The sequence below is a fragment of the Crinia signifera genome, chromosome 8 (assembly GCF_055691185.1).
Source record: "Crinia signifera chromosome 8, ASM5569118v1, whole genome shotgun sequence".
Taxonomy (NCBI): Eukaryota; Metazoa; Chordata; class Amphibia; order Anura; family Myobatrachidae; genus Crinia; species Crinia signifera.
In genome coordinates this window covers 24,425,136-24,439,160 of record NC_139224.1, presented here as the reverse complement: position 1 = coordinate 24,439,160, position 14,025 = coordinate 24,425,136, and the positions used below count along the sequence as shown (strand labels likewise).

At 48.7% G+C, this 14,025-nt stretch overlaps 1 protein-coding gene across 1 annotated transcript in view; it reads right to left on the bottom strand.

The window, feature by feature from the left end:
- Positions 1 to 10,758, bottom strand: part of TMF1 (TATA element modulatory factor 1) — a 29,944-nt gene extending 19,186 nt beyond the window's left edge. The window contains exons 1-2 of the mRNA XM_083156017.1: positions 10,501 to 10,758; positions 6,394 to 7,598 (exon numbers count right to left, since the gene is read on the bottom strand). Of these exons, the coding sequence (XP_083012143.1) occupies positions 6,394 to 7,598; positions 10,501 to 10,642 (1,347 nt within the window). The 5' untranslated portion in view covers positions 10,643 to 10,758. The remainder of the gene's footprint in view (positions 1 to 6,393; positions 7,599 to 10,500) is intronic.
- Positions 10,759 to 14,025: the final 3,267 nt, after the last annotated feature.

Sequence of the window (14,025 nt, the reverse complement as noted above, 5' to 3'; positions counted from 1 at the left end):
CGGGGAGAAGGCCGCAAAGAGCTGATTGGTGCTTCTGCGGCTCTGGCAGATGATGTCATTTTCCAGAGACCCGCACGGAGCATCGCAAAAGCAGCTTTAAAACACTGTTTGCAGCCTGTACCTACACCACAGCAACAGTCTGTGCTGGATGCACTCTCCCCAGTGTGTTTACAGCCTCATCTGCAGCAACACACGCTTGCTGTCACGCAGTGTGTCCCAAAGCACCACCGTCAGCCTGACTGTTTGGCAGACCCCAAACCTGACCTGCACCATCATGTACACTACAATGCTGGGAGCAGACCCCACCCCCTCCCTTTTCCCTTTCTTGTGACCTCATCTCAAACAGCCCAAAAGGTCAGTTTTTAATGACACCAGCAAGGAAAGACAGGGCTGATCCGGTTTCAGTGTAAAAGGGCATTACACGGGAATAATCCGGATTGAAGTTCAGTGTAAATGGGGTCTGAGGCAGGACATGCCCTGGCAATTTCCCGGGTCCTACCCGGCATTCTGGTGTAAAAGTGGTATATGAAACAGCAAAGTGTGCCGAGCACAGCATTGTGGAACAGGCACCTGGCCCGAAGCATCACCAGTGTATGTGCTACACTTACTGGGGGTCCACACCCTCAGCTGCAGACACTGACACCAAAGAACCCCGAATACCTCAGGACCCTCAAACACGAACAGCTGGATACATGCACTAGAGACCATGCAGAATACTCATTCCAGGTCAGTCCACAGAGCCTGATCCAGTAGATATGACAATTCTATAAATGCAAAGTTTCACTTATCATGGTAGGAACGAGTAACATTGCTACAGTGCTGCACATTATAGGACACGTCATATAAATCAGCAACACCGGGGATTGACCTGGGCTATAAATAAATAACTCTAGAACAAGTATGTCAGCCTGACCTACTTTGTCAATGGTCAGCTGACTGAATTCACCAGGCCTGAACAACATGGGTGCATTATTTCACATTGATAACAATGAGGCCACTTTCTAAGCACCTGTAATTCTCATCCATGCGAACATCCAACCAAACCTGAAATATACAGAGATGTCTCCGGGCCTACAGGTATGTGAGAGTAATCCTACTTCATCTAGCGAGAGACAAGGGGCTGCTGGGTAAATATGACCAATGTTAGCGGTCCAAGTGGAAATAAAACGGGAGCAATAGGGGAACAGGTATAGTCCTAGGAGACCGGTCATGTATGAGTGGGTCATGGTCTTTTAGATCTGGTGTCTAGGTCTACAATGGACACGCCTGAATTCTGGCTGGTAAATCTTCACACTTCAGCTTACGAGAAATAGTTGGTAAAATATTTCAATAGTGCTGTGAAAGCGGTTGTTCCGGTGCACTGGAAATCTACCTCCCCGCCAGCTCTTACCGAATGGTTCCAAAGGTTAGAAAGATATCATTCGATGGGTGTTATAATAAATGTCCTCTCATCATAGGCGCCGAAACCTTGGGTGCCCCGGGGCCCGAGCACCCACGGGCGGAGCTCACCGTCGGGGATCCTGGCAGCGCGGTCCCAGCAGCGAATATGCCGTCGGCAGCGGGGGTCCCTGCGGCGGATGGGAACTAGTAGCGGTATTAATACCGCTGCTAGTTCCCATCTTCCGCAGGGACCCCTGCTGCTGACGGCATATCCGCTGTGGCACGGACAGGACCCCGCTGCGGTGCTGCCAGGACCCCCTGCCTACCTCCATCCAGGACTGGGGCACCCATCGGCAAAAATGTAAGCCGGCGCCCCTGCCTCATGATAGGTTTCAGTCCTACTCCACGATATGGACCCCACGGCTAACCTTCACTGATTCAGTTACATATAAATCCCTTGTGGGAACCTCCTAAAGCTTAGTTCAATGAACCTAAAAAGGCCCAAACACCTCCTATAGAAGCCCAGTGGATGCCTCCACCTCCCCATCTGGTCTCCACTCCTCTTCCTGCTCTCACATTTATGTTTTTCTCTTCCCTATTTGGGGCTCTCTCCATTTCTAGACTATACAGATTTTTTTTCTCTTGTTATGTTAGAGAACATACTGTAAGTTGTTCTGTGTTTGATTATCTGTGTATGCTTGGTTTTTTTTTTTTTTTACATGTTATGTTCACCTATTTTTCTTTTTTTATTATTATTCTAATAATAGTTCAAGATGTCCTACTATACAAGTCGTCTTTGTTAGCTTTATATATTTGTGCAGATTTTTTGATTGTTGCAAAAATGTTATAAATATTACTTGAGTAAAAAAAAAAAAAAAAAAGAAGGGTTGACAGCCAATGGTCATCAGAGTCAAGGTTCTTTGTTGACCTATGTTAGTATGGACACCATATTAGTATACTGTGTCCCCTTGCATGGCTCGCTGTGCTTGGCACACTGGTATAATCAAACTCTATGCTCACATCAATGGTAGAGTAGGAATAGGTCGGTTTTTTACAATTGAGCTTATTTTGGAAGATGATTATGAATAGATTTCGTCAGAATCTCAGCGGATCGGCAAAAACGGATGCGGTTTCAACAATCCTGCGGCTGTTTACGATAATGCAACGACTAGGATTGAATACTGATGGGATGACCTTTCCGCCTTTTGGAAATATCATGGAATACCACCCAATAACGCAAACTTAATATATACTGAAATTAGTCCTTAATAGATGTGGGCATTAAAGAATGTTCTCAAACATCAATATACGGACGTGGCCAAAAGTTTTGAGAATGACACAAATATTCATTTTCACAAAGTCAGATGCTTCAGTATTTATGACGGCAATTTGAATATTCTGCATAATGTCATGAAGAATGATCAGATGAATTGCAATTAATTGCAAAGTCCCTCTTTGCCATGACAATGAACTTAACCCCTTCAGTGGCACTCCCGAGAATTTTCCGGGTTATGCTCCAGTGCGCAGGCTGGCAAACCCGGAAAATTTTCGGAAGTGCCACTACCTGCGCTCCCTCCTGCCGGAGCACTGCTGAGCGATGAGATCAGCGCTGCGCTCAGCATCAGCCACTGTCTGGCTCCTGCTGCCTTCCCCGCCTCCTTCCCCCAGCTGTGTGCAGTGTGACCTTGCTAACGTCACGCTGCATACAGCCGGGTTGCCAGGGGTAGGGCCAAGCAGCGGCTGAAGGAGTGCTCAGCGGCGCTGCCTGGCCCCGGGAAACGCAGTGTTGTTCCTCTGTAAACCACGGTTACCTGCAAGGAAACACATGCAATCATTGTTGCTTTGCACAAAAAGGGCTTCACAGGCAAGGATATTGTTGCTAGTACAATTGCACCTCAATCAATCATTATTTGGATCATCAAGAACTTCAAGGAGAGCGGCTCAATAGTTGCGAATAAGTCTTCAGAGCACCCAAGAATGTCCAGCAAGTGCCAGGACTGTTTCCTAAAGTTGATTCAGCTGTGGGATCGGAGCACCAACAATGCAGAGCTTTCTCAGGAATGGCAGCAGACAGGTGTGAGTACTTCTGCACGCACAGTGAGGCAAAGACTTTTGGACGATGGCCTGGTGTCAAGAAGGGCAGAAAAGAAGCCACTTCTCTCCAGGAAATACAGGGACAGACAGTTATTTTGCAAAAGGTACAGGGATTGGACTGCTGTGGACCGGGGTCATTTTCTGTGATGAATCTCCTTTCAGATTGTGTGGTGCATCTGGAAAAACCTTGTCTGGAGAAGGAAAGATGAGGGCTAACATCAGTCCTGCATCATGCCAACAGTAAAGCATCCCCAGACCATTCATGTGTCTGGTTGCTTCTCAGCCAAGGGAGTGGGCTCACTAACAATTGTGCCTAAGAACACAGCCATGAATAGAAAAATGGTACCAAAACATCATCCAACAGCAACTTCTCCCAACCATCCAAGAACAGTTTGGTTATGTATACTGCCTTTTTCAGCATGATGGAGCACCTTGCCATAAAGCAGGGATGGAGAACCTTTGGCCCTCCATATGTTAAACTACACATCCCAGAATGTCCTTCAACAGTTTTAGCATGGCCAAATACCAAAACTGGACCAGGGCATGCTGGGAAGTGTAGTTCAACAACGGCTGGAGGGCCAAAGGTTCCCCATCCCTGCCAAAGCAAAAAAGTGCTTGGGGAACAAAATATCAACAGTTTGGGTCCAAGGCAAAGAAACTCCCCAGACCTTAATCCCATTGAGAATGTGTAATCAATCCTCAAGAGGTGGGTGGACAAACAAAAACCCACAAATTCTGACAAGCTCCAAACATTGATTAGGCAAAAATGGGCAGCCATCAGTCAGTAAGTGGCACAGAAGATGATTGATCTACCAGAGGGAAGTGCAGAGGTCTTGAAAAAGAAAACGTCAACACTGCAAATATTGACTCTTTGTATAAACTTAAAGTAATTGTCAATAAAAGCCTGACACTTATGGAATGCTGTAATGTTACTTCTGTATACCAGATTAACATCTGACAAAAAGGTCTAAAGGTGCCCATAGACGTGCCAACTCCGGCGCCGCCGAGTTGTTCGGAGGTGTTTGACATCAGATCGGATCTTATGAGCGTTCCCGTACAAACCAGATCAGACCCTAGATATGTTATGCGCTTGATCGCATGTAAAAAAAAATTACATCAAGTTCCAAGTCTGAAGAAAACCTCCCGGGGACCAGCCAAGGGGTGGAAAACCTGTCCGACTTGTGCAGCAGAAATCAGACCTGTGTATGGGAAACTTTAAACATAACTGAAAACTATGCATCTGTCCAAGTGTCTAATGACACACCAGAAGGCATTCTAAACCAGCGTTACCGGCTATAATAAACAAGTCTGCCACTCAAACATAAAGGAACTGGGAGTCGCAGGACTTGGGAGGGCCACCTACTGGTAATGTTCTGTAAACAAGTAAATCACAAGGTGCTAAGCTTCAAAAAAGTGATACAATGGAGAGTGATAAACAGCCAACCAATCAGCTCCTGCCTGTGACAGAAGTTAAAAGCTGATTGGCTCACTATCCCTTGTATCACTTTTTTGAAGCTTAGTGCATCTAGCCCAAAGTGAAATGTTTCATGTTGGCCTTCTTTCTATTGATTATATAACATTTTGCGTTATTGGTCAAAAGACTCGAGTGATCATATTTTAGGATCTGGTGAGGACTAGAAGATTGTTAACTTCGGGACGTATTCAATGCAGCCGGCAAAGGGGTTAAACGGCGGGGATCGCTGAAAACAAGCGACCCTTGCCGTTTCAACCCCGGCACCGGCTGCCCACCCTATTCAATGTTCCAGGGGACGTGTGTCAGAAGGACAGCGAGGATTCCCCCAAACAGCGAGGCTCGTGGCTAATTGCAGGAAGCCCGGTGCATTTACCAACAATCTCCGCTGTTTTAGAAGCCGCACATGCCGTTTCCACGTCGCTGCAAAGACCAAGCGACGTGGAAACGGCATGTGCAGGGGGGCAGTAGATTACCGATCGTGCGAGCTGTGACAGCTCGGAAAAGTAATTGACTATACTATAAGTAAAAACACAAAAACCGTTGTAAAGTTTTCTGATACTTGTTTCCTAGCACGGCACCCATCGCATAGTATACATTACACTAAATAAAGTATACGATGGCATGCAATGCGATATTGTACAATAAAATATCGCATCGTATGCCATACAATGGCATACGATGCGATCGTTAATGATTTTTTATTGTACAAGCACCCTGATGGGTCCTTACAATGTTAAATGGCCCCCCATAGTCAACGCCACCCACAGGATCAACGCCAACCCGAAGCGTGGCGAGCGCAGCGAGCCCGCGAGGGGTGGCGGTACGCGTCCTCCGACTTTTTTATACCCCCACTATCCACGTCGGCGTGGAGTTGATTTTAGATAGTGTGGCGAGCGCAGCGAGCCACTGAGCCCGAAACGTGGCGAGCGGAGCGAGCCCTGTAAGGGAAGCGCAATACGAGCCCGAAGCGTGGCGAGCGAAGCGAGCCCCGAGAGTGGAAGCGCAATACACGTAAAGTAATCCGTGTCCGCTCCCCACGCTTCGGGCTCGCCACACTATCACTAAAACAACTCCACGCCGACGTGGATACTGGGGGTATGAAAAGGTCGGAGGACCCGTACCGCCGTGCTCGCCACGCTTCGGGTTGGCATTGATACGGGGGGTGGCGTTGCCAATGGGGGTGCATTTAACATTAAAAGCACTTATCAGGGTGCTTGTACAATTAAAAATCGGATCGCATCTCATCGCGCTATATTGCATGCGATTGTATAAGATGTAATACAATCAAATCGGGGGCGCCGTGCTAGGAAACAAGTACCAGTCTTTTTACTCAACTGTATTCGTTCTTATACAGAGTAAGTATAGAGCATAATAATTGGAAGCAAAGCGTTAAACCCAGCAAACAATGCAGCCTGTAACCATCCCATTATATTTAGTTGTATTACCTTTTGCATATCCTCTACTGTGTAGTCAACCTTTGGCTCACAATCAGTCTCCAGCTGCTCTTCCGGCACTTCCTGGCTGTCAGCCACCGGCTCCTGCATCTGATGTAAAGCGACCAGGAGATCCGGCTGCTCTGAATTCACAGGCGTGGCGCTCCTACCGCTTTCCTCCATCTCTATATCATCGCAGGAATGCGCCAGCAGCGTTTCATTGACTTCATCATCGGTCTTGCTCTCTGTGGAGTCCGTTACATCAAGGCTTGGGTTGGAAGTGCTAACCGCGAGGGCGACCAACGTGCACGCTCTGCCCGGCAGCTCGTCATCGGAATTGATCTCGCTCACACTGCGGCTGTCCAGAGATTGTACACTGAATGAGTCTATCCTTTCAAAGGCATCGGAGGAAGAGCAGCTCTCTGTGAGCTTAGGAAACTCATCCAATCGGCCAAATTCTGATGAAGGGGACAAGAGTTGAAAGGAATTTTGCATTAAATTGAGGTTTCCCTTGGAATCGGCCGCCTCTTGCCGGGAGCTAACAGAGCTCTCGCTTATTACGCTCTCGTGGTCGAGAACTTCGATGTCACTAGTCGTAGAAGTGCCAGAGGAGAAAGTGCTGATTGGAGGCGACGGTGTATTGCTCTGCCGATCCTCAAGTTTTTGGTCTTTGAGGTCCAATACACTGTCCTTACCGTCAGCTTGAACGGATGAAGAAACATTACAGTCTTCTTCCGGTTTTGGTTCTGAAGCGCCTTTCAGATCCTGAGAACAATAACCAGAATTCTGATTGCTCCTCTCATCACCTTCATGTTCTGTAGAGACCTCTGGGGTGTCCAAGAGAAAGTCCTCACCACAGAAATCTGTTTGTCCCAAACCCTGGCTTGGACTAGCCTCTGTCTCTGTTTCTTCCAAGTCATTTCCAGAGTCATCTTCATGCTTAGCTTCAAGTCCAGGCTTGGGTGCCGTTTGCTTTACTTCTTCTTTGGGTCTTTGAGATTTGGCGGGGGGCTTGGATACCACAGAACTAGCTAATACGGGATTAACCTCAGAAGGAGAGAGAAAGACATTGAAGAAGTTTTCGGATTCATCCACAACAGTTCGTCGAACGGGTTTGGTGATGGCCGTCGGGGTTAATGGCAAATTGTCCTCGGTCTCTTCTGAATTCCCACCCCAGTTTGAGTTTTCCCAGCTTCCTTTAATTGAAGAACCGCTGCCTACAAATACAAGACAGATACATTTGACCGTTATAGGGATCTTAAAGAAACACAAGAAAACTAAAACACACACAAGTTTTCTACAACCATCTTTTACATAAAAAACCTAGTTTGTTCTACAAGGAACTATGGGGGGTCATTCAGACCTGTCCATCAGGCTGCAAATTCAGAGCTGAGCGATTATAGGAAGACCGCGCATGTGCACGGTACGCAATACACATGCGCGAGTCGTCCACCCAAAGGCAGCAAAGGTTAAGGATTGATACCGAGGGAATTTGGGGGCATGCTGCCAGCTTTTCCCGTGTAACCCAGAAAACGCAGGGGTTTCCCATCCATTGGGAGGGAGGGTCGCTGATGTCAGCAGTGACCTCCTTCTGCCCACGGCCTTCAAACTGCGGAGTGAGTCCTGGCTTACTCAGCCCTGCAAGCAAGGGAAAAATAATTAAATGGTGAATGTTTTTTCCCCAGCCACGCACAGGGGCATGCGGTCAACGGGGTGGGGGGCTACCTGTTCCCTGGGCCAAACACTACGTACTACAGAATTAGTGGTACTCTTTACCTAGCACAGCGCCCACGATGTCCATCGGGGGTAAAAAATCGCGGGATCAATGTTAAATGTGTGATTGGACGCGATTTTACTGTTCAATGCCTCAATGCCCGCGATTTTTCCATAGGAAACAATGTTAAATGGGCCACAGAGCCCTAATAGTCCCCCTGAAGTCTGAAATGGCCCCCACAATTGTTAACGCCACCCCACGATCAAAGTGAACCTGAAGCGTGGCGATAGCAGCGAGCCCGCGAGGGGCGGCGTTACGCGTCCTCCGACCTTTTCATACCCCCACTATCCACGTCGGCGTGGAGTTGAGAATAGAATAGTGTGACGAGCGCAGCGAGCCATCGAGCCCGAAGCGTGGCGAGCGCAGCGAGGGGACGCGGATACCTGTGAAGCCCGCGAAGGGACGCGTTTACCTGTGAAGGTATCCGCGTCCGCTCGCCACGCTTCGGGCTCGGTGGCTCGCTGCGCTCGCCACACTATTCTATTCTCAACTCCACGCCGACGTGGATAGTGGGGGTATGAAAAGGTCAGGGGAACCAATACCACCGCCGCTCGCCACGCTTCGGGTTCACGTTGATCGTGGGGTGGCGTTAACAATTGTGGGGGCCATTTCAGACTTAAGGGGGACTATTTGGGCTCTGTGGCCCATTTAACATTGTTTCCTATGGAAAAATCGCGGGCATTGAGGCATTGAACAGTAAAATCGCGTCCCATCACACTTTTAACATTGTTCCCTATGGGAAATCGCGGCCATCGCGTCGCACCCGTTTTTTAGTGCATTTGATGGCCGCGATGCCCGTGATGGGCGCCGTGCTAGGTAAAGAGTACCGAATTAGTAAATAAAAGGTGCACAATACTCTCAGTTCTAACACACTGGGATCCTAAAGATCGAATAAAGGTTCTAAAAATCTATTCACAATAAAGCATTAATGTTTCCAGCACTGTGTGTGTCTGTGCAATATATATACACCTCTATGATCTAGAGCAGTGGTAGTCAACTCCAGCCCTCGAGAGCTACCAGCAGTTCACATTTTCCAGACCACCTGGCTGCTGCACAGGTGCACTTATTACTCACTAACACATTTTCAAAGATCCACAGGTGGAGCTAATTACTTCACTTGTGATTCTGTAGGAGATCTGGAAAACATTAACTGTTGGTAGCTCTCGAGGACTGGAGTTGACTACCCCAGATCTAGAGACAACCAACATCTCTCCTTTTAATAAATGCAGGAAAGCGTAGAAAAAATATGACAAATAGACTGCTGTGGTTCTTATAACGGCATACTAAACTGTGTTATATTTAAGGTTAAGGACACAGCACACCCTATTTCTCATTGTTCTAAGGCAGGCATTCCCAACCACGGTCCTCAAGGCACACCAACAGTGCAGGTTTTAGTGATATCCAGGCTTCAGCAAAGATGGTTTAATCAGAATCACTCAGGTACTAATTAAGTCACCTGTGCTCAAGCCTGGATATAACTAAAACCTGCACTGTTGGTGTGCCTTGAGGACCGTGGTCGGGAATGCCTGCTCTAAGGGAACACAGAAATCTTACACAGGGATATGATGACACACAGATTTCACAAAAACAAGGGGCATTCTAACACACACGCAGTTAGCACAGGGACCAGAGGCACGCTGACGCACATACACAGTTAGTACAGGGACCAGAGGCACACTGACACACATACAGTTAGCACAGGGACCAGAGGCACGCTGACGCACATACATAGTTAGCACAGGGACCAGAGGCACACTGACACACATACAGTTAGCACAGGGACCAGAGGCACACTGACACACACACAGTTAGCACAGGGACCAGAGGCACACTGACACACACACAGTTAGCACAGGGACCAGAGGCACACTGACACACAGATTGCCGAGGGACCAGGGGCATACTAAATGATACACACAGATCAGACAGGGGCACACCGACATACGCACACAAATTGTATAGGAACCAAGGTGGAAATTATAACACAATACACACAATGTACAGGGACCAGGGGCATATTGACACTGACTAACACACACAGATTTTATAGGGACCAGGAGCATATTGACACTGACAGCGCGCACACACACACACACACTTATTGTGTAGGGACCAGGATCATATTGACACTGACAGGACGCGCACACACACACAGAGATTGTATAGGGACCAGGAGCATACTGACACTGACTGACTCACATTTACAGATTGTATAGGGACCAGGAGCATACTGACACTGACACACACATAGGGACCAGGGGCATATTGACACAGACACACACAGATTGTATAGGGACCAGTAGCATACAGACATACGCACCAAGCAGCCTGGCACAGTTTCCTACCTTCCTCATAGGGGGTGATGATAGAGTCTGCCCAGGCCGTCTCGTCCTCCTTGATGTCCAGCACCCGGTCTATGGATTTCTGGGCCTGGGACAGCGCCTGCTTGGCGAAGCTGGAGAGGTGCGAGGCGTTGAACCAGCTCATGATGCCGGGGCCACCGCCGCCTCCCTGCCCGGGGACCCGTCACAGCGAGGCCACCGCCGATCCTCAGCCACTTCCCGAACACGTAGCAGTAAACAAACCCCGAAGTGACGTCATCCGGTAGCGCCGCTTGCCTGTGCGGGGGGGCGGGGTTACGTGATGGCTGCTCACTGAGAGAGGTGTTGTCATAGTAACCGCAGTCACCCCAACACTTTAATTTGCATTAGGTTGAGGCGGTGAAAGCTAGTCTACTACCTTCAGTGTTTGTGCATGTGTGAGAAAGAGATGTAATTTCACTCTCTGCCAGTAGATAGATAGATCGATAGATAGATAGAGTTGATTATGTGCCATTTAACTCGCCCATCATTTTCATACTATACAAAACATCCTTGCTTTTGTCACTTCATATTTGCTCAGTCCATAACCTTCAACCCATAGTGAGTGTGTGTGAGAGAGAGAGTGAGTGAGTGAGTGAGTGAGTGAGTGAGTGAGTGAGTGAGAGAGAGAGAGAGAGAGAGAGAGAGTGTGTGTGTGTGTGTGTGTGGTTTATTATTAGGGGTGTGGATCGTTTTATCGACCACACTTAGGTTGACATGCAACTAGGTCAACAGGGTTCTAGGTCGACATGGTTGAAGGTTGACATGGTGCAACATAGCGTTAGGTCGACATGGACTAGGTCGATAGGTTGCGAGGTCGACATGGTTTTTTCCCCCGAATGTCGACATGGACACAGTTGGCACACGTCGGCTCAAAAAACAGTGAAAGAACCCATGTAAACCTCACGCCCTAACGCTATGTCGACCTAAACCCATGTCGACCTAGAACCCTTTCGACCTAGTTGCATGTCGACCCAATGGTGTCAACCTTATGACTGTCGACCTAAGTGTGGTCGATAATACGACCTTATACCATTATTAGAACCAGACAGCAGCATTAGGAGGACAGAATCCCCATACCCTCCAACATTTCCAACTAAAAAATTGGTACAGGGGGGTGTCCATAGATAGAGGGGTGTGGCCATGGGTAAAGGGGGCTTGGCCTTGACCATTTTACTTTGGACTACATGTGCCAATTTCTTTAAAAGGTTCATTTTAATATAAATACTGCACTGGCTGTGCGCAATACCTCGTCAGCTGTGCGGGGTATGGCCATAAGATTGCCGACTGTCCCCACTGTCGGGTTCTCCATGCTGCGGCACATCCATGCTGTAGTGACATCACGCCGCCCCGGAGGTGTGCTATAGCAACCAGGACTTGTGGTCTCTGGACAGCCGTGACATCCTCCAACCACAGTCTCTCCCTGAGCAGTAATTCTACAGGGGCTTTATGTGTACTCACCTATGTCCTTTCTTTCCCTGGCAGACCCCCTCTGCCCTCTCTGTGCCTGACAGACCCCTCTGCCCAGTGGGATGGGAGCTGCTTCTCCCAGCATGAGATGCTGGGGATGGTGATTTGGTAGGCGGGCAGGCTATTGAAGAGCGCAACCAGCAATCAGTCTGTGCCTGGCGCAGTCACAGCACACAGGGGCTGAGGGCAGGTCCCAGCACTTTTTTTTTTGTCTCCCTCTATTGTTCCTTTGTACGGCGCTGCGAAACACTTGTGGCGCCTTATAAATAAATAATATAATAATAAGCTCCCTGCAAGTGTGAGCTGCTCCAGGTTGCTGCACAGCCTCCTGCCCTAGTACCCAGAGCACACAGCCGCCGACATAGCAAGTGAGTGCAAGTCACACGTAAGCCCCCTCCTCATCATCATCATCCCTCCTCCTCTCCCACTGCCACCGGCTGACTCCACTTCCCCCCACCCCCTCCCAGCGTGCCACTCACTCCTCGCTTACACTGAGCAGTCAGACATGCAGCTGCTGACGGCCTCTGTGTGCAGTGCACTGGCCGCCGTACCCGTCACAGCACTGCGACACCCCAGGGAGCCGCGGCGCACAGTTTGGGAACTGCTGGTCTAGTGGGTCCACACTATATTGTTAACAATGCATGCTTCCGCGGGTCATTATCAACCCCCTCTGCCATCTATACATGCAGTCATATCCTCCTCATCTTTAGGCTTCTATGACCCAGTCCTTATCATAGCCACCTGGAATCCTGAAAAAGTACAAGTGGCCACCAGCCGAAATCCCAGATGACCCAAACTAAACATCATTTTCAACAGTTCCTGCAGTTTTTTTAAGGCCTAAGATATCTTTAATAGTATTATCGCACCTTTTTGCTGTGAGAGTACAGTATATGCATTTGACCCGTATATTATATATTGCTCTTTACACTTGGTGAACGTCATGCTATTGTGAGCAGGGTATGCCCACTGCATATATTGATTCAGTATGAAATCCCGGCGGTCAGGATTCCGGCGTTCAAAATCCCGACGCCGGAATCCCGACCGCCGAAATCCCGACAAGGGGGGGAAGTGGATCGCCCCCCCTTGCCGGCTCGCTGCACTCGCCACGCAGCGGGCCCGGTGCCTCGCTACGCTCGGCACGCTAATTTATTCTCCCTCCAGGGGTGTCGTGGACACCCACGGAGGGAGAAAGTGTCGGGATTTCGGCGGTCGGGATTCTGAACGCCGGGATCCCGACCGCCGGGATTTTAACTGCATCCCGTATATATCGGATCCTTCTTTATTATCCATGTTATTAGCAGTTTCTACGGACAATCTATTTTATTCTTTACTTTATAATCAACGAGGTGAATCCACATGGGTGTCTGATATACTAATGAAACTCTAAAGCCGTGTACACACGGCAGTGATGTGGGCTGAAATCGCTGGTGACCATATTGCCAGTAATGGGAGTGTGCGCGCTCCCGTTTTCAGCCCCGTTATAATCGCTGGTCGCATAATCTCTGGTCGCCAATGAAAAGGAGACATTGAGCGATATATCGCTCGGCGATATATTGCCCCGTGTGTACGCACCTTAAGGGAAAAAATTACTAGGATGGGCGATATATTTGAGATGGGATGTTTCTATGAGCAAACAATCATAATCTACTTATTTAGCACCTTCTAGAAGACCATAGATTGTATCTGATTGGTTGCCCATAGCAACAGCCCATCTAAAATACAGATGTAGCCGCTGTCATTCAGCTACGGTCTGGTGGTCGGATCGCCAGCCCCTGGAAGGGGACGCGCTCACGCGTACCAATCGGATGGAGCGCCTTTACACTGGCGATCGTCAGAGGGGGCATTCCGGCGAGCCCTGGTGCTGGCTGAGAGGCGCTCCATCTGTAGACCTTCCATCTTAATTAATTTCCAAAAAAAAACCTGAATCCAGCGCCATCCTTCACCATTTGCTTTTCTGGTATTTTAGAAGCACTTGTCATCTACTGTGACATAGGAAATGATGTGGGACTTGTCCTGGTACTGGAAAGGAGGTTGGTGGGG